General features: G+C 42.1%; 1 protein-coding gene across 6 annotated transcripts in view; it reads left to right on the forward strand.

Annotated features, from left to right (window-relative positions):
• LOC139549306 (kin of IRRE-like protein 3) overlaps window positions 1-24,385 on the forward strand; it is a 239,855-nt gene that overhangs the window by 154,973 nt on the left and 60,497 nt on the right. For all 6 annotated transcript variants that reach the window (XR_011669863.1, XM_071359617.1, XM_071359621.1 and 3 more), the window contains exons 2-3: window positions 11,121-11,270; window positions 17,492-17,641. Coding sequence is in view for 5 of the 6 variants with exons in the window: in XM_071359617.1 (XP_071215718.1) it covers window positions 11,121-11,270; window positions 17,492-17,641 (300 nt within the window). In the remaining variant the exon portion in view is untranslated. The remainder of the gene's footprint in view (window positions 1-11,120; window positions 11,271-17,491; window positions 17,642-24,385) is intronic.

The raw sequence follows: 24,385 nt of genomic DNA on the forward strand, positions 1-24,385 counted from the left end.
TACTATGAATGTCCTGGGGACTTTAAGTAGCAACCACCTAGCAGACCAGGTATGGTAACTGCTGGTGGTGAAGGAGACCAGACTACAGAGGTAAAGAGGGAGTTTACCCAAAAGGGCTTTGTAGATGAACACATACACATGTATCTTTCTGCGCATATAAAGCCAGGTTCATCCTACCATTTGGTACAAGGTGCACAGGTGGGTGAGTGACTTGGCATTTGTAATAAAGAGGAAGGATGCCAGTGTGTAATGGACCTTTCAAGATCCATCTCTACCAAAACAAATTCCCGTTACAAAGCATCAAGAGTTTCACCACAGAACTATTCCAAGAGAATGCTAGGTCTCAATGTCTCAGCTACAACCCCATTACGATATCGCCAAGAAAGCCTTGCCATTACACACTGGCATTCAAAGACACCTTGCGACTGTGTGATGGAGAGGCATGAAGAGCCAGGGAGGAAGTGAAGTGGAGGAAGTTCATAGAGAGAGAACATAATTGTAATGCTGGGGAAACAGAAGGGGCCCTTCCATTTTTCAATTTCAATCAGACATCTGAACTTCACTCTCCTTCTCCCCATTTTTCATTAGCATCTATTTTATGTTCTTACTTGTCATTATGCACAACTTGAAGCTTCTATAAAAAAACAAGGATAGTTTGCAAAGAGAGCCTCTGTGTTTTCAATCAATACTTGCCCTGAGAGGTTGCTCTGTGTTACATCGCATTCTATTCTAAGTGAACTGTTATGTCTGTTCAACTGGAGTTACCTTGGAAACAAACCCACAGTACACTCTTTTTCATGACAGTAATTACAATCCCATGTCAGATTAGTCCCAATGTTTACAGCAAAAAGCCCTGGTAAAATATGATATGCCTACTTTGAATTTATCTCTACTATATTTGACCACTTAAACATTCAAAAGGCTGTCTGGCCAGCCATTTTCTTAACCCCTCTTCCCATCTATTATAAAAATGTGGAAACATAATTAACAAAGGACAGAACAAGACCTAAGAACACATTCTGTGGCTTTTGAAGCCTTAAAGCTCATTTGACTTGATTTTATGCCAACTGAAAGAAAGATGCAGGCCAGAAATATTTAAGAAAGGTTTCTGGTACTGATGTTCAAATGTTTATTGTCTGTGATATTTCTGTTGGTCTTTCTGCCTCTGTGGCTGATGATAGAGTGTGCGTCTGTGAGGCTCTCTCCCGTTGCCATTTATAATTTTTAGAACTCATCATTGGAAGCAATCCGTCTTGATTGTGCCTCAGCAACTGTCCTGTTCCACTAATTCGCAGCGCGAGAGCGGGCATAAATACACAGGCTTCCGGCGGCTGCTGTGTTTATCTTTCCTGCTCCGTGTATTTACAGTCTCAGAGACAAATCTTCATTAAAACAGCAGCCATCACGTTGCAGAGAGGGCCTGGTTGATCATATGTCGGCTTATTTTTTTTAGCCGGGTGAGGAAAATGGGTTTGTACATTCTGATAGAGGAAGATAAAGACAGCAATACAATGCCTCATCTAATGGATTCCTCAGCCACTTTATGAAATATTCAATATTGCTAACTATTGTCATAACTTTGCCAGCTGTGGCCGAGGGATTACATTTAGTCAAGTATACAGAAAAGGTAGTACATGATGTAATGTGCAGCTCAGACATTTAATCTAACTATTCAAGCGGGGGAGGATAGAAAATAATGGAGCATAGGCTGAACCAATATCTATAAAAAAAAATCTAACATAAGTTTTGGCACATCATCACTAATATATAGAATTGTAGCTTTGTCACGGAGACATGGATTCTTTCCTGGTTGGGGCGGCGAAAAAATTCTGCATGATGATTAGCCTAATTTCCTTTTCTTTCCCAGTAAATGTTACTCATGGACAGACTTTCAAAATGCTTGTTCTACATGAAATGTAATTTTCAGTAACTTGGATCAAGACAAAAGCAATTACTGTCAGAATGATTTAGATTTTCTGAACCGCTCATTTAAAGCCTTCCAGTGCATAAGCTTCAGGTGTAATACCAGTTAACTTACAATACTCTGACTGCATATATAAAGTGAGTTATTCTTGGCTGGCGAATCTAACCATTTGTCCATTACCGGGCCTTTTTATTTGAAGAGTCAGTCAGTCAGTCAGTCTGCCCTAGACATTCTGTGTTCAAAGAATCCCTCTGAAGACATAAAGAATATTTCAGAGGAGAAAAAGGTGAAGAATAGCAAAGTGTCTTATCATGCTTTCAAGCAAACATCATTTAAAGACTATTAGCTATTTATAAGGTTCTATCTGCAAAAATATGATTCTGAGATAATTGGCTTTAAATTTCTGAACCCTCATTGGTTTTAATTAATGGTGTCAGCAATTTGTATATTGTGTTCTTTTGAACTTAACAACATGAATTGGGATATTTAGAGTAACTATATAGGTAGAGAACATTGAACAGAATAAGGTTATGTCAATAACAAAATGTTAACAAAAATGCAGATTGAACTGAGCTCTTGATCATATTACAATACTTGTGTGTACATCTGTGCATGTGGGAATGCAATGGAATATCGAGATGACCAAACATCAGGAAAAGGACCTTATAATTGACATATTAAGCTCTATTAAGAAGTAAATTAATGATAACTCATTTAAAAGTTCATTTGGGACTGACGTCATGTCCCGTAATCTCCTCATAACTATTTTCCTATGTCATACATTATTAAAATATCATAATATACTAGATTATAATGACCATTGATTTGAAGTTGACCTACAACCAGGCCCCAGTATGTTGTCATGCAGCTAAGTAGCAAAGGAATCCATTAAATCTGTAACTCGTTCATTTTAGTGTCAGGAAATGTCATACAGTATGTTAGCTGTCTCAAAAGGGATGACTATGGAGTGCTTTCAGTGAAAACAGATGCCACATTGGCATCAGAGACCACCAGGTTCTTCTGCTTACCACAGTGACAGTTTGATTCTCTCCTACCAATCCTGGCTGGCAAAGTACCAGGATGTTGTCTCTGGTTATGAATCTGAATTTAGAGAATTGAATTTGACATTTGAGCTTGTAAACTTGATACAGAGAACATGTATACAATATCTACCATATTGAAACTGAATATATATATGAAACTGAATAAATATTACATTTGAATATTAAATTAAATTGAAATTGAATTTAAAACTGAATGCAATATTAACTCTATTAACTTTAAAATCATGCAATTCCAGATCAATTTATTAAATTAATTATTCAATTTGTACAGAAAACATTTAAAACTGTTACATTCAAATTAAATATTCTAATACAATTTTAAAATTATGGAATTCAAATTCAATTCTGGCAGATTGCCATGGTGGTCTGGCAGAGTGCCGTGAGCTGACCAGGCGCGTTCACGTGAGAGTTAGCTTGCGTTCCATTGCATTTCTGAAGACAAAGGAATTCTCCGGTTGAAACATTATTGAAGATTTATGATAAAAACATCCTAAAGATTGATTCTATATATCGTTTGACATGTTTCTACGGACTGTAACGGAACTTTTGGACTTTTCGTCAGCTCGCGCCTCATGAATTTGGATTACTGGGCTAAATGCGCGAACAAAAGGAGGTATTTGGACATAAATTATGTACTTTATCGAACAAATCAAACATTTATTGTGGAACTGGGATTCCTGGGAGTGCATTCTGATGAAGATCATCAAAGGTAAGTGAATATTTATAATTCTATTTCTGACTTCTGTTGACTCCAACATGGCAGATATCTGTATGGCTGGTTTTGTTGTCTGAGTGCTGTACTCAGATTATTGCATGGTTTGCTTTTTCCGTAAAAAAAAAAATGAAATCTGACACAGCGGTTGCATTAAGGAGAAGTATATCTCTAATTCTATGCATAACACTTGTATCTTATATTAAAGTTTATGATGACTATTTCTATAAATTGATGTGGCTCTCTGCAAAATCACTGGATGTTTTGGCAGCAAAACATTACTGAACGTAACGCGCCAATGTAAACTGAGATTTTGGGATATAAATATGCACTTTATCGAACAAAACATACATGTATTGTGTAACATGAAGTACTATGAGTGTCATCTGATGAAGATCATCAAAGGTTAGTGATTCATTTTATCCTTATTTCTGCTTTTTGTGACTCCTCTCTATGACTGGGAAAATGGCTGTTTTTCTGTAAGTAGGTGCAGACCTAACATAATCGTTTGGTGTGCTTTCGTCGTAAAGAATTTTTGAAATCAGACACTGTGATGGGATTAACAACAAGTTTATCTTTAAAATGGTGTAAAATACTTCTATGTTTGAGGAATTTTAAATATGATATTTCTGTTGTTTTGAATTTGGCGCCCTGCACTTTCACTGGCTGTTGTCATATCGATCCCGTTAACGGGATCTCAGCCATAAGAAGTGTTAATGTTAGTCAAACGCTTCATGCATCACATCCTCAAAATAGTCCAGCCTCAACTCACTTCCTGTCAGCCACTTAGTCCCCACGGTCCAGTCTAGAAGTAATGGTAGAAACAAAAGAGATTGATAAGTAGTGTAGGGAGTCAATATAGCGAACCAGCTAGCTAGCTTGTTCTCATACTTAATGAAAGAAACTCAGGAAAATGCCATGACTTTCAGTATTACACATTGTGGCTTTCTGCCCTACTAATTAATTGATGCACCTCACAGCACGGTTCTTTGAGGTTGTCGAATTAGTGATAGCGCTCCAGATAATTAAGTGCGTCAATCACGGCTTTGGCACGGTCAGTCGGAGAGCGAGCGGTGGAGTGGTTAGTGTGTGACTGATCAGCGTGTGGCGATGAAGGGCAAGAGCATGTGTCTCTGTCTCCAGGAGGAAGTACAACTGGTGGCAAAATGGAGGGGGATGCATTGTAAATCTCTGCTGTCAATCACAACGTGGCATTTCACTTGAATAAATTGGAGGCAAGGCCAAATGATCAGAGTTTGAGTTGGAACAAAGCCATTCGAATACAATAAGGCAAGGCCAAGTGAGCGGAGTTTGAGTTGGAACATAGCCATTTGAGGAGAAATGACAAAGATTTAAGTGTACTGTGTGTATGGTGTAGTCTAGTACGGCTTCAAAGAGCATTTACTGATGTGTGAGGTTTATGACACCCTCAGCAGATATAGACATTGTTTACAGTTGAGAATTACATTCAATTAATGAATTTAGTATTCTTGTTATATGATTCCCTCAAAACCCTTAAGTGGATAAACTGAAATACATTCTTCAAAAATCCTGACTTGATGCTACTGTGGGGACTCAAGTACCGAAGACTTTGTGCAGGGAACGTCTGTATTCCGATTAGATGTTATCATCGTGGAGAAATCCAATGACATGAAAGTGCTGTCATATTAATGCAATTTTGTATCACATTCCCAGCATAGGAAGATTACTTTTTATAGCAAGACTGCAGTCAGTTATGTCTGCCCTTCTGAAAGAAGTGCTATTAATTACAGATTTGAAACCCTTGTTGGTCCAGGGTAAGATTAACCCTTGTTAGTCCAGGGTAAGATTAACCCTTGTTAGTCCAGGGTAAGATTAACCCTTGTTAGTCCAGGGTAAGATTAACCCTTGTTAGTCCAGGGTAAGATTAACCCTTGTTAGTCCAGGGTAAGATTAACCCTTGTTAGTCCAGGGTAAGATTAACCCTTGTTAGTCCAGGGTAAGATTAACCCTTGTTGGTCCAGGGTAAGATTAATCCTTGTTAGTCCAGGGTAAGATTAACCCTTGTTAGTCCAGGGTAAGATTAACCCTTGTTAGTCCAGGGTAAGATTAACCCTTGTTAGTCCAGGGTAAGATTAACCCTTGTTAGTCCAGGGTAAGATTAATATTGATACATTCCTGTTTTGCTGCTCCATATTCTCTGATGTCTTTCTTTTGTGTGTAATCTACACATCACACACAGGGGTGCATGGTTTTAACTTTTGAGCTGTTTTTACAGAGGTACCTAGTTGGGGATTGAGTGAGGAGAATTAAGGAGCCAAAGCGATGCATTGGGAGATAAGCCGGAAGGATGAGCTGTAGATAAACATTTGGCTATGGAGGTATAAGCAGAGAGATGGGGAGCTCAGATTGATCCAGCCATCAGGTTGGGCCCAACAGCCAGAATTCAATTAGAGAGAGATGGGTTAAGATACAATAATCCATATTGCTTGGGTTTGTGTTTACTTTGGTCCTCAGGCTTGGATTAGTGGAGAACTGCTGGAGTCCTTTTACCCAATATTATGTCCTCAAATAACTCACATCGCCTCGGCACAGGTAAATTTAAAGCCTGTTGCTGAGCTTAGATAATTTGCCTATCTGTCTTCAGTTGGGCGCTTTTCATCTTTGGGCAGGAAGAAATAGAACAGTAGGGGCCCACTAGCTGAGTGGATGGTGATTTTAATGTGACTGAGGTTGCCTTGGATGTTTAAAAGGAAAACACAATAATGATGGGATTTATTCATTCCTTTCACACTCTCATTAGAGGTAGCTGGGCTCGGCAGACAGTCCCTGTGGTAAACAGGCACAGGATTAGTAGACAGAGTTTCCGCCCCCAGCAAATGAACAAACCAACACAGCATGCCCAGTGGGTGGGAGAGGAGGTATAGGGAGCGATGGGTGGAAGGGCAGGTGAGGGCAGATCCATGCCAATTTAGCCATCAGGGAAAGCCACACCATGCGGTTGGCCAAAGATATCACAAAACTACCTTGCACACACCTTCCTTATTGTACATTTCAGCTCTCTCAGGCCTGAGGAAATGTGAAGACCAGAGGGGGTAATAGTCCCTGGTTATGATCAGTAGCTGAGCTCCAGGCAACACGGATGGCATGGCAGGCGTTGGGCGGCCAACTCTCTGATTAGTCATTTCAAGTGGACTGGATGTGCGACTCCAATGGTAATTTACAGGGCTGATTGGCAGACAGTGGCGAGATTGGGGGCCGCAGCGAGGCCATTAGCGCTGGGTGAAAATAGCGCTGGAGTGTGTGGAAACGTCGTCGCCGTCCAACAGTAAACTAACTATCTGAAGTGAAATGAAAACATTAGGCATTGTGTGGCGCTACTCAGTGCCTCTAACAGCCTGCTTCCTTAGGAACCCTGAGCCCTTCATTTACGATCAAAGGTCTGCTGCCTTTACCTCCTCAATTGACCCACGGTGTTCAATCAAAAGGTGTTGTGTGAATGAGCAGTGATTTGTGTTGGGTAAATAAGAAGAGAGGCAGCTGCAAGGCTACTCAGGGGGTGAGCAGAGGTCTGGAGGCCCATGGGTCAATGGTGAGAGGTATTCATGTTCTGTATGGCCCTACTTGAAAACAAACAAAGGATAGACCCCATTTATTCTATTGCTGTGGACAGAGCCGAGCCAAGGTACCGTGTAGTGGCACTCTTATATCCCCAGCTGAGAGAAACATAACTCCCATTCACAGAATAATAGAGAGTTACTGGTCAGCGCTTTTTATATAAAATGTTTGTAAAAACAGGTGAGAAGTGTTAGCTTGAGGAGCTGTTTCTAGGTGGGAAAGCCCACCTCCCTCACTGTCCTCAGTGATAGTGTAGACACCAGGTGACTATCTCTACAAATGCCAAAACATTCCCCCCATACACACACACACACACACACACACACACACACACACACACACACACACACACACACACACACACACACACACACACACACACACACACACACACACACACACACACACACACACACACACACACACACACACACACCTGACCGCTCTGTGTAGACATTTCACAAGGCTCATTCTCATCTTCCTCCAATAGCAGATGTTAATAAAGCATTATTAAGAGAGACCTCTGCTCTCTTCTATCTCCTCCAGCACCTGAGCCTCACTGCAGTCAGCCCTCTCTCCGGCTACCAGCACCTCCCAAACACGCACAGAACTTTTTTATTCACTGTCTATTTGTTATTATTAAATCGCCTGGGTATTTGTTGCTACACTTTAGTTTTTTGTCCCTCGCTCCTCGTTTTTGATCATCTGGTGTTATCGACCCCCATTCTTCTGCATGGGGAGAGGAGGAGGAGAGGAGGAGAGTAATCTGTTGTCTTCACTCCACTGCACGTCATGGTCGGCTGCCCCTGCAGCTGGCCCAGGGAGGAAGAAGAGGAGGTAAACGAGGGGGCTCCGCTAAAGCCGCACTGCCGTCCACCGGAGCAGAAAGCTGGCAGATGCGACGGAGCCTTGTACGACGCACAGGGCTGTGACATCACCAACACTGCTAAAGGACCTCCAGTCTGTTATGGGCTTACTCTGCCCCCGCCCCAACCCACCCTACCTAACCCCCATACCTAGCCTGTTCTCAGTGCTCCTCTGGTGAGCTAGATATGTGGACTTCCATAGATAGCCTTTTTATGTGAAATAAGCAGATCTCCATTTTGCTGGTCAAGTGGCCACACCAAGTGGACTGTATTTTTCTCTGTGGGAGGGCATCTCTTAATCTCCAAGCTTCTCTCTCCCTCTCTCTCTTTTCACCGACGTCTGTAGCCCTCCTGTGTCTATAAAGGTCTAGGAGAGTCTGTACTTTTGAGAAACCTCTGTGCTCTCTTATTTCTGTCTGTGGAGAATGGCTCTTTCATCAACTAAGGGGGTGTGGCATGGCCGTTAAAAGAAGAGGACCAAGGTGCAGCGTGGTGAGCGTACATTTTCCTTTTAATAAAAAAAATGACGCCGAACAAAACAATAAACACTACAAAAACAAACCGTGAAGCTAAAGGCTATGTGCCCTAAACAAAGTCAACTTCCCACAAACACAGGTGGGAAAAAGGGCAGCCTAAGTATGGTTCTCAATCATAGACAACGATAGACAGCTGTCCCTGATTGAGAACCCAAAACATAGAACTACAAAACATAGAACATAGAATACCCACCCCAACTCACGCCCTGACCAAACCAAAATAGAGACATAAAAAGGATCTCTAAGGTCAGGGCGTGACAGGGTGGTTTATACTGGGGAGTTAACAATGGCTTCGGCGCTGTTTGATGTAAGTTTCCATTCACCTAGTGCAGCTGGAAATTGTGCATAATATGTGTGTTAGTGTGCATATTTTCTTTATACGGATTTTAGAATATTTGCTTGAAAATCAGTTGCCAATTGGATAGAAACCTAGCATCTGTTTTGAAACAGTATCTCCAGAAGGGGATATTTAGGTTAACATGTTTGTTTGGCAGGAATTTTTGGGGCATTGCATTATTTTTCATTACCGTTTTAATTAGATGTTAGTGATAATTAAAATAATTATCCTAGGCTGTGAATAATAATAATTACTGGTGAGTTGAAGACCTGACGCAGAGGAGGGGGGGCTATGACAACCTCTGAGAAAATCATCCTAATCTGTCTAATTTCTTACAATGATGAGAAGGATTTTGACGTGGTGGGGAGAAGGGATTTGAACAGCGGGTTAGAAGGGGGAGAAGGTATGGGGGTATTAGTGCTGCCAAGGTGGAGACACCTCCGACGTTAAATCAATTACAGCACAGGTTGAAGGGGTTGATAATAGCAATCCGGACTGGGAGGATAGAGAACAAAATAGAAGCGAATTCTCTCGCGTTCTCTTGTTCTGACACATGCCAAGAGATTTCGCCAAGCCGCCGTCTCTCCTACCATGTGTCTGAGCGCTGACTGGTTCGCTGCGTGCAGCCAAGATAAACCTATCATAAGGGAGTCAGAACAAGGCTGTCTGGGTAGTATACCCAAGGCCAACATAACAAAAACTTCACAGAAAAACATGCCGGAGAGGCCCGTCGGGTTCCCGAAGATGAATAGTCCAATATACAGTATGCTTAAGGATTCCCACACATTTCTTTTTATTTTAATTTAATAATGGGGGTGCATGCAGGAGACATGGCATACAGTTGGGGAGAATTTGTATAAATTAATATGGAGACTTGTCTTTACCTTTTAACTAGCTATCACTCACATTTCACCGACCGGAGGACTGGATATGACTGATGTGTTTACTAATGTAATACTTTCACGGAATTAAAGACATTGTGTTTGTATTTCTATAATCTCTTATTGTCCCTCTCTCTGCATTGTACTAATGTTGTAAAACAAACCTAATCTGTTTCTTCTCTGTAATTACTATCTGAACATAGGAAAACAACAACCCAAAACATAAAAATAACAGGATTATTGTAAACAAATCCAATATGTTGTGTGGAAAGAGGTGCATTAAACACAGCAACATCATTTACTATGTATGCTGTTATTGCTGTTATTGCAATCCGTTACATTTCCTCTCCTATCTGCCGCTTTTACTCCCCTTGGAGATATTGCAACAGAATTATCAGGGGAGGAAGCACATATCTCTTCATTATTTTCTTTGTGTGTGTGTGGGTGTTTGGGTTGCTTGTGTGTGTACATAAGAGGGAGAGAATACAAACAAGGTAGCCAAGGCCACCCTAAGCTTTGCACAACAATCTAAAACAATATATAAGACATAGACGGAAGCAGGAGAGAAATCAAACGAGAGTCCATCTTATTGATCTGAGAGACCACAAGTGTCACTTGTTAACCTCAGTCGAGATTCCTGCCTTATCCCCCCATCCCAAGATGCATTGCCTGTCTTTACATTAAAGTAAGCCGCAGACCGTGCTTTAGCTCCTGGTAAACACAATGTGCTGGAGAGGCTGACATCTCAGCCAACCCCGGCTTCAGATGGAGGCAGCGAGACGCAGGCAGGCAAGAGCTAAAGCCCAGATGACAGGCTGACTTTAAAAGGCTTTTTCTCTCCCCGCTATTCCTCTCACAATGCCTTCCAATTACCCAACGGCCTTTGTGCTACAGTGTGGTAGGATGTCAAGGAGCAGAAGGGGGGCTGCTGTTTAGGTGGACTCAGAGGGAGATAGCTTCAAAGATATCAGAACCTCAACACGTTCATCAACACTCTGCATGTCAGTGACACCTCTCGCTAAGTGCAGTTCCCCCACTGTGCCTCTAGTACCCCCTGTCCACCCCCCCCCCCCCCTACCCCTAATGGGGTCTGTCACACCACACTTGAAGGCGATGTCTTTGAATGTGTTAGAGAACTGGTTACCCAGGGCTTATGGATCATAGTTTCTGACCGTGCCTCTATCTTTCTGTGTGTTTCTCCAGGGGTCCAGGCCACGTTTTCCCAGCAGCCCCAGGACCTGGTGGTGGTGGCTGGCCAGCCCGTCACCCTGCCCTGCTCCATTCCTGGCTACCATGGTGTTGTCCTGTGGATCAAAGATGGCCTGGCTCTGGGCGTTGGCAGAGACCTATCAGGTAAGGAAAGACATTTATCAAACCATATGTCACTCTCTTAATCTCCTTCTGTCACGTGTCTATTTCCAATTATTTTTCCAATGTGTTAAAACTACTTACATTACTTACACACTGTCATGTATTTGTCAATGTGGGATTTCTCACTTGACTGCTTTTAATCTTTTGAAAGGTTAAGTCTTCTTCCTCATCGCTGTAAAAATATCACTCAGCAGGTCGACAATCACTCAGCAGCACTCCACCACTCTCCTTCCTGGACAAATAGTCCTTACACATCCTGGAGGTGTGTTGGGTCATTGTCCTGTAGAAAAACAAATGATAGTCCAACTAAGCGCAAACCTGATGGGATGTCGTATCGCTGCCGAATGCTGTGGTAGCAATGCTGGTTAAGTGTGCCTTGAATTCTAAATAAATCAGCGCCCCCACACCATCACATTTCCTTTGCTTCACGGTGGGAACCATACATGCAGAGATCATCCGTTCACCTACTCTGCACCTGAGAAAGAAACGGTGGTTGGAACCAAAAATCTCAAAGTTGGACACACCAGACCAAAGGACAGATTTCCTCCGGTCTAATGTCCATTGCTTGTGTTTCTTGGCCCAAGCAAGTCTCTTCTTATTGGGGTCATTTAGTAGTGATTTACGCAGTCTCCTCTGAACAGTTGATATTGAGATGTGTCTGTTATTTTAACTCTGTGAAGCATTCATTTGGGCTGCAATCTGAGGTGCAGTTATCTCTAATGATCTTATCCTCTGCAGCAGAGGAAACTCTGGGTCTTCCTTTCCTGTGGCGGTCTTCATGAGAGCCAGTTTCATAATAGCGCTTGACGGTTTTTGCAACTGCACTTGAAGAAACATTCAAAGTTCTTGAAATGTTCTGTATTGACTGACCTTCATGTGTTAAAGTAATGATGGACTGCTTCTCTTTGCTTCTTTTTGCTTTTCTTGCCGTAATGTGGACTTGCTCTTTCACCAAGTAGAGCTATCTTCTGTATACCACCCATACCTTGTCACAGCACAACTGATTGGCTCAAACGCATTAAGAAGGAAAGAGGCACACCTGCTAATTGAAATGCATTCCAGGGTACTATCTCATGAAGCTGGTTGAGAGAATGCCAAGAGTGTGCCAAGCTGTCAAAAGGCAAAGGGTGGCTACATAGAATTGGCTACAAAAATATATGTATTTTGATTTGTTTAACACTTTTTTGGTTACTACATGATTCCATATGTGTTATTTCATAGTTTTGATGTCTTTACTATTATTCTACAATGCAGAAAATAGTAAAAATAAAGAAAAACCCAGGAATGAGTAGGTGTGTCCAAACTTTTAACTGGTACTGTATGTATTCGTGATAATTTCAGCATAATAGTTCGTAACTCAAACCATTCGGGCTCTACAGACGTTTTTGTGAGAAGATCCGCTCCCAGACCCCTTTCGGATCCGCTCTTGTCTCACAAACACCACTCTAACTCAGCCCCCGTTAATCACACATATGAATGGTTGATATCAGTGAATGCAGAAGACATTGGCGAATCCAATGATGCAACCATTGGACTCTGTAACTCTAACACAATGTTTAAAACATGCCGGCGTGACAGTGGGACACAAGATTTAATTACCACACATTGAAATACCCCAGACATTTGTATTCACTTTAGTACTACCACAAAAATGTAGCCAAGACCTCATTACTATCTAATAGAAAGATCAACCTAATTCAATAACAGTTTGTGGTGGGCAAAGAAGCCCCAAAATCAAAACTGAATGTGAAATCAATATAGCCAGGGGTCACATTTCAAGTACTTTTAGCGAGTAAATGGGCTTTTGAAGAGTAACTCACAATCCAAATTACATTGTGGCTTTTGTATTATTACCTTAATTGTTTAATTTGGAGTACCACTTACTGCTGCACTGTCATTTTAGTAGCCTGCAGTTTCTCCACTTGACGCTGGCGCCTTATCCATATTCATGAGACGTGATGACTATCTATTCTTCCAAGTAGATATTTACAATCTTTACTAACTAAATCTTGGGAGAGTAAATTCATATAGCTTGAAAAATCAGCATTATTTATAAATATATCATTTATCTCCCCAATTGTCTTTAGAAATGGGATCCTTGGGATTCCAAGACATTCTATGCGCTTTTACAGGGAGTAAGAGTGATGAGTCTGAAAATAGCCAAGTTCCTTTCACACCTCTCTTCCTCCATCACTGAGGGATCTCTAGCCTGTCTCTCAGGGTACTTGCCATTCAAGTCATGGCAAAAAACCCAACTGGGGCCCTTTAAAAGCGGGGACCTCTTTTGATCTGGACGATTAAATATGTATTCCACTAGAGATATGCGGTCTCCTAACCTCTGACCTTCAGTGACTGCTCTAGTGTACCTGCCTTATCACCGATAGAACTCCTTAATTAAACCTCAGTTGACAACGGTGTCCCAATAAATGCGTTCCATTCCTCAGTGTGGCCTTTATCAGGCCCCCGGGAGGCTGGGGAAGGCAGTAAACAATGGCCCAACAGTTTTGAAGTGGTCGGGAGGAGAGGGAAGAGAGGGAGAATAGGGAGAAGGACTTATGCTAACGAGAAGAGAGAGAGGGTGGGAGCGACTCTTAATGGCACATCATCAGCAGTTTAACAGTGGGCGAGAGGCTGTGGAAGGAGGCTGTGGACTGACCTCATCGTGTCTCTACCCCTATGAACCAACACTTCACTCTGTATGCGGATCAATGGCCGGGCCAGGACGCTCAGAGATGGGCTGAATATGAATGCCCCTCTCCACACAGCATGAGTCGATTGGATACATCGAGTTGGAGAAGGTTATCATGGACGAAATAAATCTTTATTAAAAAGCACAGACAGGGTCTTAGAGCAGTGTATTAAGATGAATGTCACTTTTTGAAATAAAGTGTACCACAGCTGCTCTTTTAATCGTCTCTGCCTACGTCAACAAGCAATACAGTCAGCCATAAAGAATGATGGCACATACACGGCTATATACACAAGGAAAGCAGCTGTATACATAAAAGTGTGAGGCGTCTAATATTGTGCAGAGCATTTCAATATAGGACCCACTCTGCTATTCATAGAAGGAGCTGCGTTAGCAGTAGCTCGCTCTGCCTGGGCCTGTTTCAATCCAGGGGAACAGTGATTATAATGAGAGAAATCTTTCACTATTCAGTCTGATAAATCAGAGGACAAAGAGGATGATTCCTATCGCTTCCTGAATTCCTGCTCCTTCTCTTTGTGTAGCGTCTTCTATTCTAATTAAAGAGAGAGATGCACCGGCCCAAAGCTGCACCAAATGAATGGCATGAATATGCATGAATGGCATGAATATATCTCCAAGCAGTCCACAGAGAGTGCCCACTGGTGTGCACTTTTTTGGAGGGCAAAAATGGAATGTCTTAGAATGTTCCAGATATTGCTCTTAACATTCTAGACAGAGGTGTAGAGTCATTGGAAGCTACCTGACAAACGTGCACCTCTGGCTTGTCCCCCGACAGCAAATTAAACATTGGTCATCCATTTCCCAACATCAACTTACCCTATTTCCATCCCTGGAGGTGTCAGTGTGAGACGTGTTCTTCCTGAACAGTGTAAATAACTATCCCCCTGGCTCAATTCATCGTCCCTTCCCCTGCCATTGATCCACCATAAAGACAAATCCATTTCTGTCCTGATGGATTCATTACCCTTAATGGGGCTATTTTACATTGTTTGCTTTAGTTAACACACGTTGTCTTTGAGATTCATTGAGATCAATGTGAGTTATATTTATACAACAGTGACATCCCTGAAATTTCCTTACATAGAATAAAGAAGTGTTTTTGCATGCTCTAAACGTAACCCAGTTATGCCACAGGACAAAATCCACCAATGTCTATTTAAAATGCATTTAAATGCCATTAAACGAGACTTACGCTAAGGTATTTTTTCATTTACTCTCAGTTAGCAAGCTTTATTGCATTACAACAGCACATCTTATGTTCAATCTGCTAGAGGGCAAGAGGAGTGAATTGACTGGGTCATTTCTTAATGTACATGAACAAGGAAACTCAGTGGAATGCTGTTGTACTGTACAACACAATATGCCTACAGTAAATATTTAGTACCTATGCTCCTGCACTGGATATAAGGCAGATGGGGTCACCTCAAGGCCATACCATTTACAAGGCCTGCTTGTTGTGGAGAAATAATGTGTCATGTCTCCTGAGCTTACACAGGGTCACAGCAGTGCATTGTGCTTAAGCAGGTTCTCGTATTTGAAGGAATGACCTTCATTCAAAGCATGTATTTCAGGAATGGAGTCTCATTCAACTTCAGAGGAAGACATCAGTCAAACTGTGCTTTATCTCTAATAAATAGTTCAACAAAGCCATTGACTCACTGGCTGCATAATCAACAACAGCATGGAACTCAAGATCAATGGTCATTAATGTTATTAAGCGAATGCTGCTCAGTTATATCAACACTATATTAGAGGGATGTGTAACCTTTTTGACCTTCTTCTGGCCCTGTATGGAAGCTTATGTATCAATGTGAATAATAAGACCTATAACTGCAAGCGGTATGTGGGCAGGAGAGAGCACTCTCTATCTGAGAATCTGGCGATCTTATAAACAGAGGAACCACTCAGAGCTCACATAGCCCACCCCCCCCCCACCCCCCATCTCTTTGTTTGGTACCTCATTGTACACTGCTCCTGCGTTCTATGTTTATGCTATATACTCTCATAGCTGCAGGAAGTAGCTCCTTTGTTTATGCTATATACTTTGATAGCCGCAGGAAGTAGCTCCTATGTTTATGCTATATACTATCATAGTAATGTATGTTTTGTCGACGGGGGGAGGTGAGTGCCTGAACAAATCCGTCCTGCTTCCAACCCCCACTCTCTTAAAGCTTCAAAGCTATGTGGGAAGATGAAATGCAGAGTGGTTTAATCGGCTATAACTCATCCCACTATGAGAAAATTAGGGCCACTTCATGGTCTATGAAAGTGAATGGGATCCAGTAAAGCAATGGATGATAATTGAGCATTCGGAACACAGTGGTCTCCATAGCCAAACTCAAGGACTTAAAAGCCATTATATCTCCTAGTCTATTAGTCCTAGTCTATTATACTCATATTGGGTGGCATGTGCTAAAACATACCTCTTTAAATCCCCAGTGTTTTATACTAAATCACCAGAAAATCTTTGAAGAGAACATGACTCATTGATAGATGCAACGTAATACATTTTTCATCCAGACATTTAATGCAGTGATTCAACAGCGGGGTTGGCAAAGATTGTAGCGGGTTAGAGTTGAATACCATCTGTTGTATAAGTTCAGTTTGACAAACCACATCGTTGGATGAAATGTTTAACTGTTGGCCTGGTTATGCTTTAAAACTCTCGACTCTATCGGGTTCTGTCATCAGTGAATTACAGAAGAACCTTAGAAGGAGAAAGCAATCACTGCCAAGAAATACTGAACATTTTGGAGAATTTCACTAGCAAAGATTCTCGTTTCAATTCACATTTCTCCAATAATTCCACAGAACTCAGCCTTTAGAGAGCTGTTCAAGTTATTCATATTGAAAGCCTGTGCAATTTTCCATAAAGCTTCACAATCAAACATATCCCTTTGTCACTTATTTTTTTGTGTTTTAGAGCTATCCGACTTTACTCTGCGCTGTAAAATGGTCAGGACTCCTGGACATACATCCCTCTTCCTGCATTATTAAACTATGAATCTCACACCACTGCCCTGCTGAAACACATCTCAATATCTCGCCGTGCGTCTTCACCATGGCAATAAAACATACTCGCTCTCCCAAATACAGAAACCTCCTCAACCCCTATCATCATTGTCATCTACGGAATTCATGTTTTCAATCAGTTTTAAAATGTCTACTTTAACATGTATAATTCTTTTGAAAAAATCTGTCTTCACATTGGTGACAGTAATAATTCTGAGATATGAGGTATATTAAGGTCTCATCTCATTGGAAAAAGAAAATCCCATCTCAAATGACCTAAAATGTTCAGTAACACAGCAGTCAACAATCAATATTGCACCACTGATCCTTCACTAATTTGTGATTGCCTGCATTCTGGCATTGTTTGTACCATGCTTTGATAACTCCTATCTTTAAAAAAAGGTTGGATTGAATGGTGCTGATATAGGTTGAAAGACCAGACTCCAGGTTCTGACAGGGCATATGTTGCGTTGTGTTCCAGGCTACCCTCGTTACACAGTGATTGGGGACCACAGTACAGGGGAACACCACCTCCGGATCCAACGTGTGGAGCTGATGGATGACGCTGTCTTTGAGTGCCAGGCAATCCAGGCAGCCATGAGGTCCCGTCCTGCCCGACTCACTGTGCTGGGTAAGTGAGGATTAGGTTTACACACAAATGCACACTACACATACATGCATAGACACAATTTGAAGAATGTGCACAGATAAAATGGCAATGGATGCAGGCAGTGACTTAGTAGCCACCTCAAACCAACCACAATGTCATATCTGTAGTGCTCCTCCCCTCCCTCAACACTTTCAAAATCCACTAAATCTGTGCACTGACTCATTGATCATGCCAGAAAAGCCACAGCTTTTTATCAGCATAACAGGAACTATCAAGATAATTCTGCTGCTAATGGATACAGTACAGCATCTCTTAACATTGCCAGTCCCTAATGTTTTTACTTTAATTTCCTTCTACAAACCCAGCCATCTTCATTATTAAGCCTGAGAGGTTACTGGTTCTTAATTAAACTTTATTGGGTTATCATTCAGCATTGCCAGTTCTGCCATATTGGGCAGCATTTGTAAAATCACTGCTCACTCTTCTCTATAGCTCTGTAGGCTCTCTCCCACTCTCTCTGCCCTCTACGCTGTATACTCTTCTGCTGTGGAGGATGATGGGTAATATGAGGGGAAGCTGGAGTCAATGAAAGAGCCAGAGAACAAGGGGAAGAACTGAGGGGAGAGGAGGAGGGAAAGTGGGAGGTCCGTGAAGCTGAGTGTCCTCGCCACGAGAGACTGATTCGCTTTATTGATCTCCGCTAATGAAAAGTGAAACTAATGATCTGTAGGGGTGGAGGCAGCCAGAGAAAGGAGAGAGGGAAGACAAATTGAGGACCAACGTCTCTCACTCTGCCGCGCCCCCTGCAAATGGATATTAATTAATAATTATGAGTTCTTTGCAGAGAGTCAAAGCAGCTATACGCCGATTCCCCTTCCTCCCCTCCCCTTCCCCCAAAGTTAAGTTTATCTCCCTCCAACCCCGCCGTTCACAGCAGCTAAGTCGTTTGATCAAGGCCTCAAGGAGAGGAGAAGGGTATGAGACACAAATAATTTAGGATGCATTGCCATACCTTCCATTTATTTGTGGTTTCTCTCAGTTGGATTTGATTCATTGACTCTTGATGATAGTGTTGCTTGGGGCTTGCTAAACATTTAGAGTTGAACTAAAGCATCCTTTTCCTGCTCAGTACACTACTGCAACAGTTGATACGTTTCTAACCCAGCCCTGTTGAGCTGTAGTCACATTCTCTAACAAGGTAAAGCTGGCTACTTAGAGGAAAGGGCTTGTCTGTTCAAGCTCCATTAAAATGATTAATCATCAATAAACGAGGGGAGCCATTTGTCTCTATTCCTCTTTGGCTATTTGAGGGTGAAACACGTATCATCCTTTCTCATAAGCTCCGCCATAAGATGTTTGTTTAATCCCCTGCCTAGCTGGCTGACTCCTGAATACATTGCGAAGGAGGGCCCCCAGGCAGGCACACATGCAAGGTAATGGAATAAATATATGCAAACCCCATGTCACTGCAAACTCTAAGCTGTCAATTACCCGCCAGTGGTGACAGAGTGTGTCTATCGACTCGGAAGACAGCGACAGTCCGTCACAGAGTGGAACAGTCTCCCTTCTCTCCTACCTGACTGTCAAATAAATCTAAAAACATTCCCCTTCTCTCTCATCAGCCATATATCTGTCCCATCCATACTGTGTTCTATATCAAAGGGAACCGTTTTCTTTATGACTTTGATATTTACAGATAAAAGACACAGAAAGAGAAATCAGATAAAAGACACAGATAAAAGACACAGAAAATCGAGTGTCACTCGATTTTCTCCCATAAGAATGGTACTGTGTCAATATGTTCATTTATTATCCTTGAAATACCTAGCATGACTCAATGGGGCAAAAAGTTCAATCCAATTTTGTTATGCATTTAAGCCAATGATATACAGTCTCTAACCTGACCCTTCTCCTGTTTCCACATTAGTAACAAAATGTGTTGGTGAGTTTGTAGTGTCTTATGTGAGTAGCATTTGGAGCAAAAAGTAAGCTTATAAAATAAATTCGGTATGGGGGAAACACCATAAAAGAATGAAAGGGTCGTCATTAAAGCAAACAGGAATCTACTTCCCTCAGAAATGTTTCAAGAAAATATGGCCCCTTGGAAAAATTATCCTTGAACTTTGAACCTCATATCTGAGTGCAGCCATGGGATCCAGGATGCAGCCATAGAGCCCTGGAGGTCAAGGTGGCTAAGGTCTGGTGAATTAGACATGAATGTGGAGAGTGATCTAGGGGTTATGGTCTGGGGTTAGTCCTCAGTCTAATTATATCCTCTGCAGCTAGGTAGCAGGCAGCCAAACCTATGCATCAATGTGTTCACCTTGGTCTGGGGTAGGAGCAAAGGGGGAAGGCCTGGGCTCTCTGGAATAAGGTCTCTACCGTTTAAACAGACCTGTGAGGCCAGGTAGTCTTTTGTAAGAGAAATGTGCAACATTTACCATTTAGCGATGGAGAAAGAGTTATTGCTGCTGTTTTCAGAGTAGGCCTACATTGAGTGATGAGGTCTGCTGTTGACTCTACTGTGACATTTAGAGAGCTCATTGACATTCATCCACCGACAGGTCTTCTAATGAACCTTCAGTCCTCATCAATCGCTTATGTTTTCCTTTGTTGTTCCTTCCCGTTCCTCGTTTGGTCTTGCTCGTTAATGCAAGGTCGTAGTCTGAATACTACATGTGTTGCAGTCCAAGATGAAAACTATATTAAAGTGATACAAAGTAATGCCACAAGGCCCTAATACATTCATAAGTATTCTCTGGGAAGTTATGTTTTGATATTGCTCATTAGGAAATATTTACTTTGCTGCAGATTAATTCCAAAGAAAATACCAGAGCTAGATCTGTCCTCAGTTTTCATTTGCTGTCAAGCTAATTATTAATTACAGTCACACTGCTATGGGAAGATCACGTTTCCTTAGCATGGAATTAATAATGGTAAAGAGCAGGTCTTAGAGCTGTAATGTTCCAGACAGTCTTCTACCCTTGTTTGTCACTTTAGAGAGCGTCCGGAGGCACTCCGTTTATTAACGTTTAATTGCAAGAGAGCAAGACTTGAGATCTGATAAAACACTTCCTTCCAAATTGCTAAACATTTCTCTTTGGAGCAGCCAAAGACAAGGAAGGGCAATCAGCTATGTTGAGTTCTGACTTGCCTTTGAAAATATTTTTTTTTCAGAGGCAAAAATTACATTTTCCATGAAAGCTTGTTGATTATTATTCTACGGCTGGTCCAGCCTTGCTGGAGTCATGGTGTCATGGTGTGCCTCGCAGCATGACATTGGAAGGAGAAAATCAAGTTATATCTAACTGTTCACAGATAGTTTGCTTCCCAGTGTCCTCCTGTTACTGCTTGGAGCTCACCTCTTTTTTTATGTCTAGTTTTTTGTCCTGTGGTGAAATGATTGAGTGTCTGTTCAGCGTGACCCTTTGTTATTTTTACCTTAGAATCCACCTCATCATCCTGTCATTTCTTTGTCCTCAGAAAAATTGACTTCTCCAGTCAGGGGAGGGAGCCGGTGACTTATTTGACTTTAACACACCTTCGGGAGTGTAGGTCATTCACTAGATTTCTCCAATAGTGTTGGACCAAACAATGCTGCTCTGCACCGCAGGGTCTTCTTAGCATGACATCTTAGTGATGTGTCTCTCTACTGAAGTGCCTCAATTTTCAACTTTAAAAAGGTTCAGTCATATGTTTATTCTAATACAATGCAATTTCTATTTATGAAGGATAACTTTAAAACAGTGATAGACAAAGGAAATAAAAGCTCAACATTTGAATGAAAATGTGTCCTTCAAATGTTTTGTCTCACTCAAGGAACTGTATTGAAATCTCGACACTGAACCGAAGGGCAACTTCATGAGGAGCATTGTGTTTTGATAATAAGACACAAACATGAAGCAGTATTTGTCCCTCTGTCTCCTGTAGTTCAACCCACTGAATCCCACGTATACTTTACTGAATCAAGCATTTCAAAATAGATGCACTGAATGAAAACAGAAGGGACACAAAGTGAATGCCTTATTGAAGAAGCACAAGGGCGAGAATGCAAGTTGATTGGCTTTCAGTAGCAGTCACAACGATAGCAGCATTTCTATCGCAACCACTTTTACCGCTCCAACTAATTCATGAAACGGGTTTTACTCCCAGCTCTCTCTTTCTCCCTTTCTCTATATCTTTGAATGATGCTACATGACTGTGCATGACAAAATTGCAAAGTCTTGAAAGAAAATGTTGAAACACCTCATTTATCAGTTTAAGTGTACTAGTGTTCTGTATGTAACTAATTTATCTCTCACAAAAGTCAATTTGGCTCTAGCCAAGCATCGCCGCTCAAGTAGGGCCAGAGAAGAACCCCTGATCAGCAGTCATTTTGTTAGAAATATGTCTCTACCATTTACATTATTCGGCTCACACTACCCTGAATTACATTCAAGTACATTACTGACTTGTCTGAGATCTAAGACAAAGTGAGACCATCTATAATATCAGTGACTCTATGAACAGCTGTATGTTAATACCAACAGATTGCAGGTAGGGTATATTTTGGGGTTTGAGTGAGTTTTAATAGGCAAGGGTACTTTTTCAAACACACACACAGCTGTGTTTTTGAAATATTTTAAATTCCATATATGTTCACTAATAAATTATCATAACAAAAATTATTATTGACTGAAAGAAATCTAGAACTGGAGGAGGTGAGAGATTGATTGACACACTGCAAGGAACAAATAATTTCCATAACATTTAATTGGAGCCTGCTTTTACATTTCATGCAAAATGACAGCGACATAGCTACTCACAAATAAACACACACGAACACGTTAGTGCCCTCCCAATCTGTGGAGAGCAGCTCTGGAGCTGCACATCGTTGCTCTGTGACGGAGCCGTCTCTGCACGCTGCTGACAAGTCTGGCATCTCACCACTCCTCCCATGTCTCCAGAAAACCTCCCCATCCTTGTCTTCACTCTCCCTGTGTGGGTCAGCACGCACGCACACACACACACACACACACACACACACACACACACACACACACACACACACACACACACACACAGTCAAACCTTGACTCACATTAATCCCTGATCATCTGTCGTCTCATAAGGATAGGGTCCACTGTGATACTTTGGATAGGCATCATTCATGCACACATCTTAAAATTAAAAAAAGAAAGTAAAACTAACACAGATGGTATTACCAGAGAGGGAGAGATAGAGACAGTCTGTGTGAGCCAGAATCTTGTGGCCTACAAACAGGTGTATGGTGACAGCAATTGAATAGGCCTGTGTTTTGGGCCAGTGAGCCACATATGTCTCTTGTCTTCCACCTACGATGGATAGTTCTTTTCGGCCTTCTCTTTTGTGATCTATCGATCACAACCTCTGCAAGCTGCCACGGCGCCGTCACATTGGGGTGACAGGCTGCTGGCGCGAGCATTCCGCCAAAACCGACCAGGCAAGCCAATCCATTTTTGTTCCAGACACCTCGGCAGAAGCACAGCACTGTGCACGCTGCATTTCCAGTCCCCCCCTTCCTTTCCCATTCCCCCATCTCAGAGCTCCTTCTGAGGTTACCCCTCTCATTCACTCACCTTCAAATTGCCTTTTCAACCAAATCTCCTGCTCCTGGATGGCTGTGTATAGGACTACATGCTGCATGGAGAATGTTCCCCAGCCTGGGTCTGGCTGTTTACAACTCAGGTTGTCCGCCATCAGCAGAGCCCCAATGGTAATAGACTGTCTTTACTTCTCCCCCAGTCATGGCGCCCTCTAGGTGTTTTCTCAGACCAGGCTAATCCCAGAGGTTCTGAGGTATTGAAATGTCTTCCAGGACACAGGGCAGATTTATTACTCAAGGTTTATTCAGACAAGCCCTGACCATGACAGACTTACTGGCCCACACTGTTTGCTTAATTACACATCCATACTGTATGCCTCAGTCTCATTTATAGATATTTTTTATTATACACTAAAAGTAAATGATCTCACTAAAACACAATCAGTCGGACCTGACTTCTTCTCTCCAGCCTGCTCTGAGTTTTGCGGTAAAATATGGCTCTGAGCTCTGGATTGGGCAAAAACATGAAACAACCCCTGGTGTTCTCTGTTACGATCGTGTGGAGGATTGACGGACCAAAACGCAGCAGTAGGAAAATAAGCCATCTTCTTTTTATTAAGAAGAAGGAGAACCGAAAACAAAACACTCTTACAAAACTAACAAAACAAACAAACGACCGACCGTGAAGCTAATAAACGTAGTGCACATACATGCTACAAACGTTCAGACATAGACAATTACCCACATCAAACGAAAGCCTATGGCTACCTTAAATAGGGCTCCCAATCAGAGACAACAGAAATCAGCTGTCTCTAATTGGGAACCCATTCAGGCAACCATAGACTCTCCTAGACAACTTACACCCAACATAGACACAGCTAGACACATACACTCAACACAAACCCATACACTACACCCAACACCCCCTTTACCATATAACCACCCAAAACCGATAAAACACAAACATTCCCCATGTCACACCCTGACCTAACTAAAATAATAAAGAAAACAAAGAATACTAAGGCCAGGGCGTGACATAACCCCCCCCTTAAGGTGTGAACTCCGGGCGCACCAGCACACAGTCTAGGGGAGGGTCTGGGTGGGCTTCCTTCCACGGTGGCGGCTCCGGCACTGGTCGTGGTCCCCACCCCACCACAGTCACTAACCGCCTCCTTAACTTCCTCCAAATGACCCCCCTCCAC

This window comes from Salvelinus alpinus, chromosome 22 (genome assembly GCF_045679555.1).
Source record: "Salvelinus alpinus chromosome 22, SLU_Salpinus.1, whole genome shotgun sequence".
NCBI lineage: Eukaryota > Metazoa > Chordata > Actinopteri > Salmoniformes > Salmonidae > Salvelinus > Salvelinus alpinus.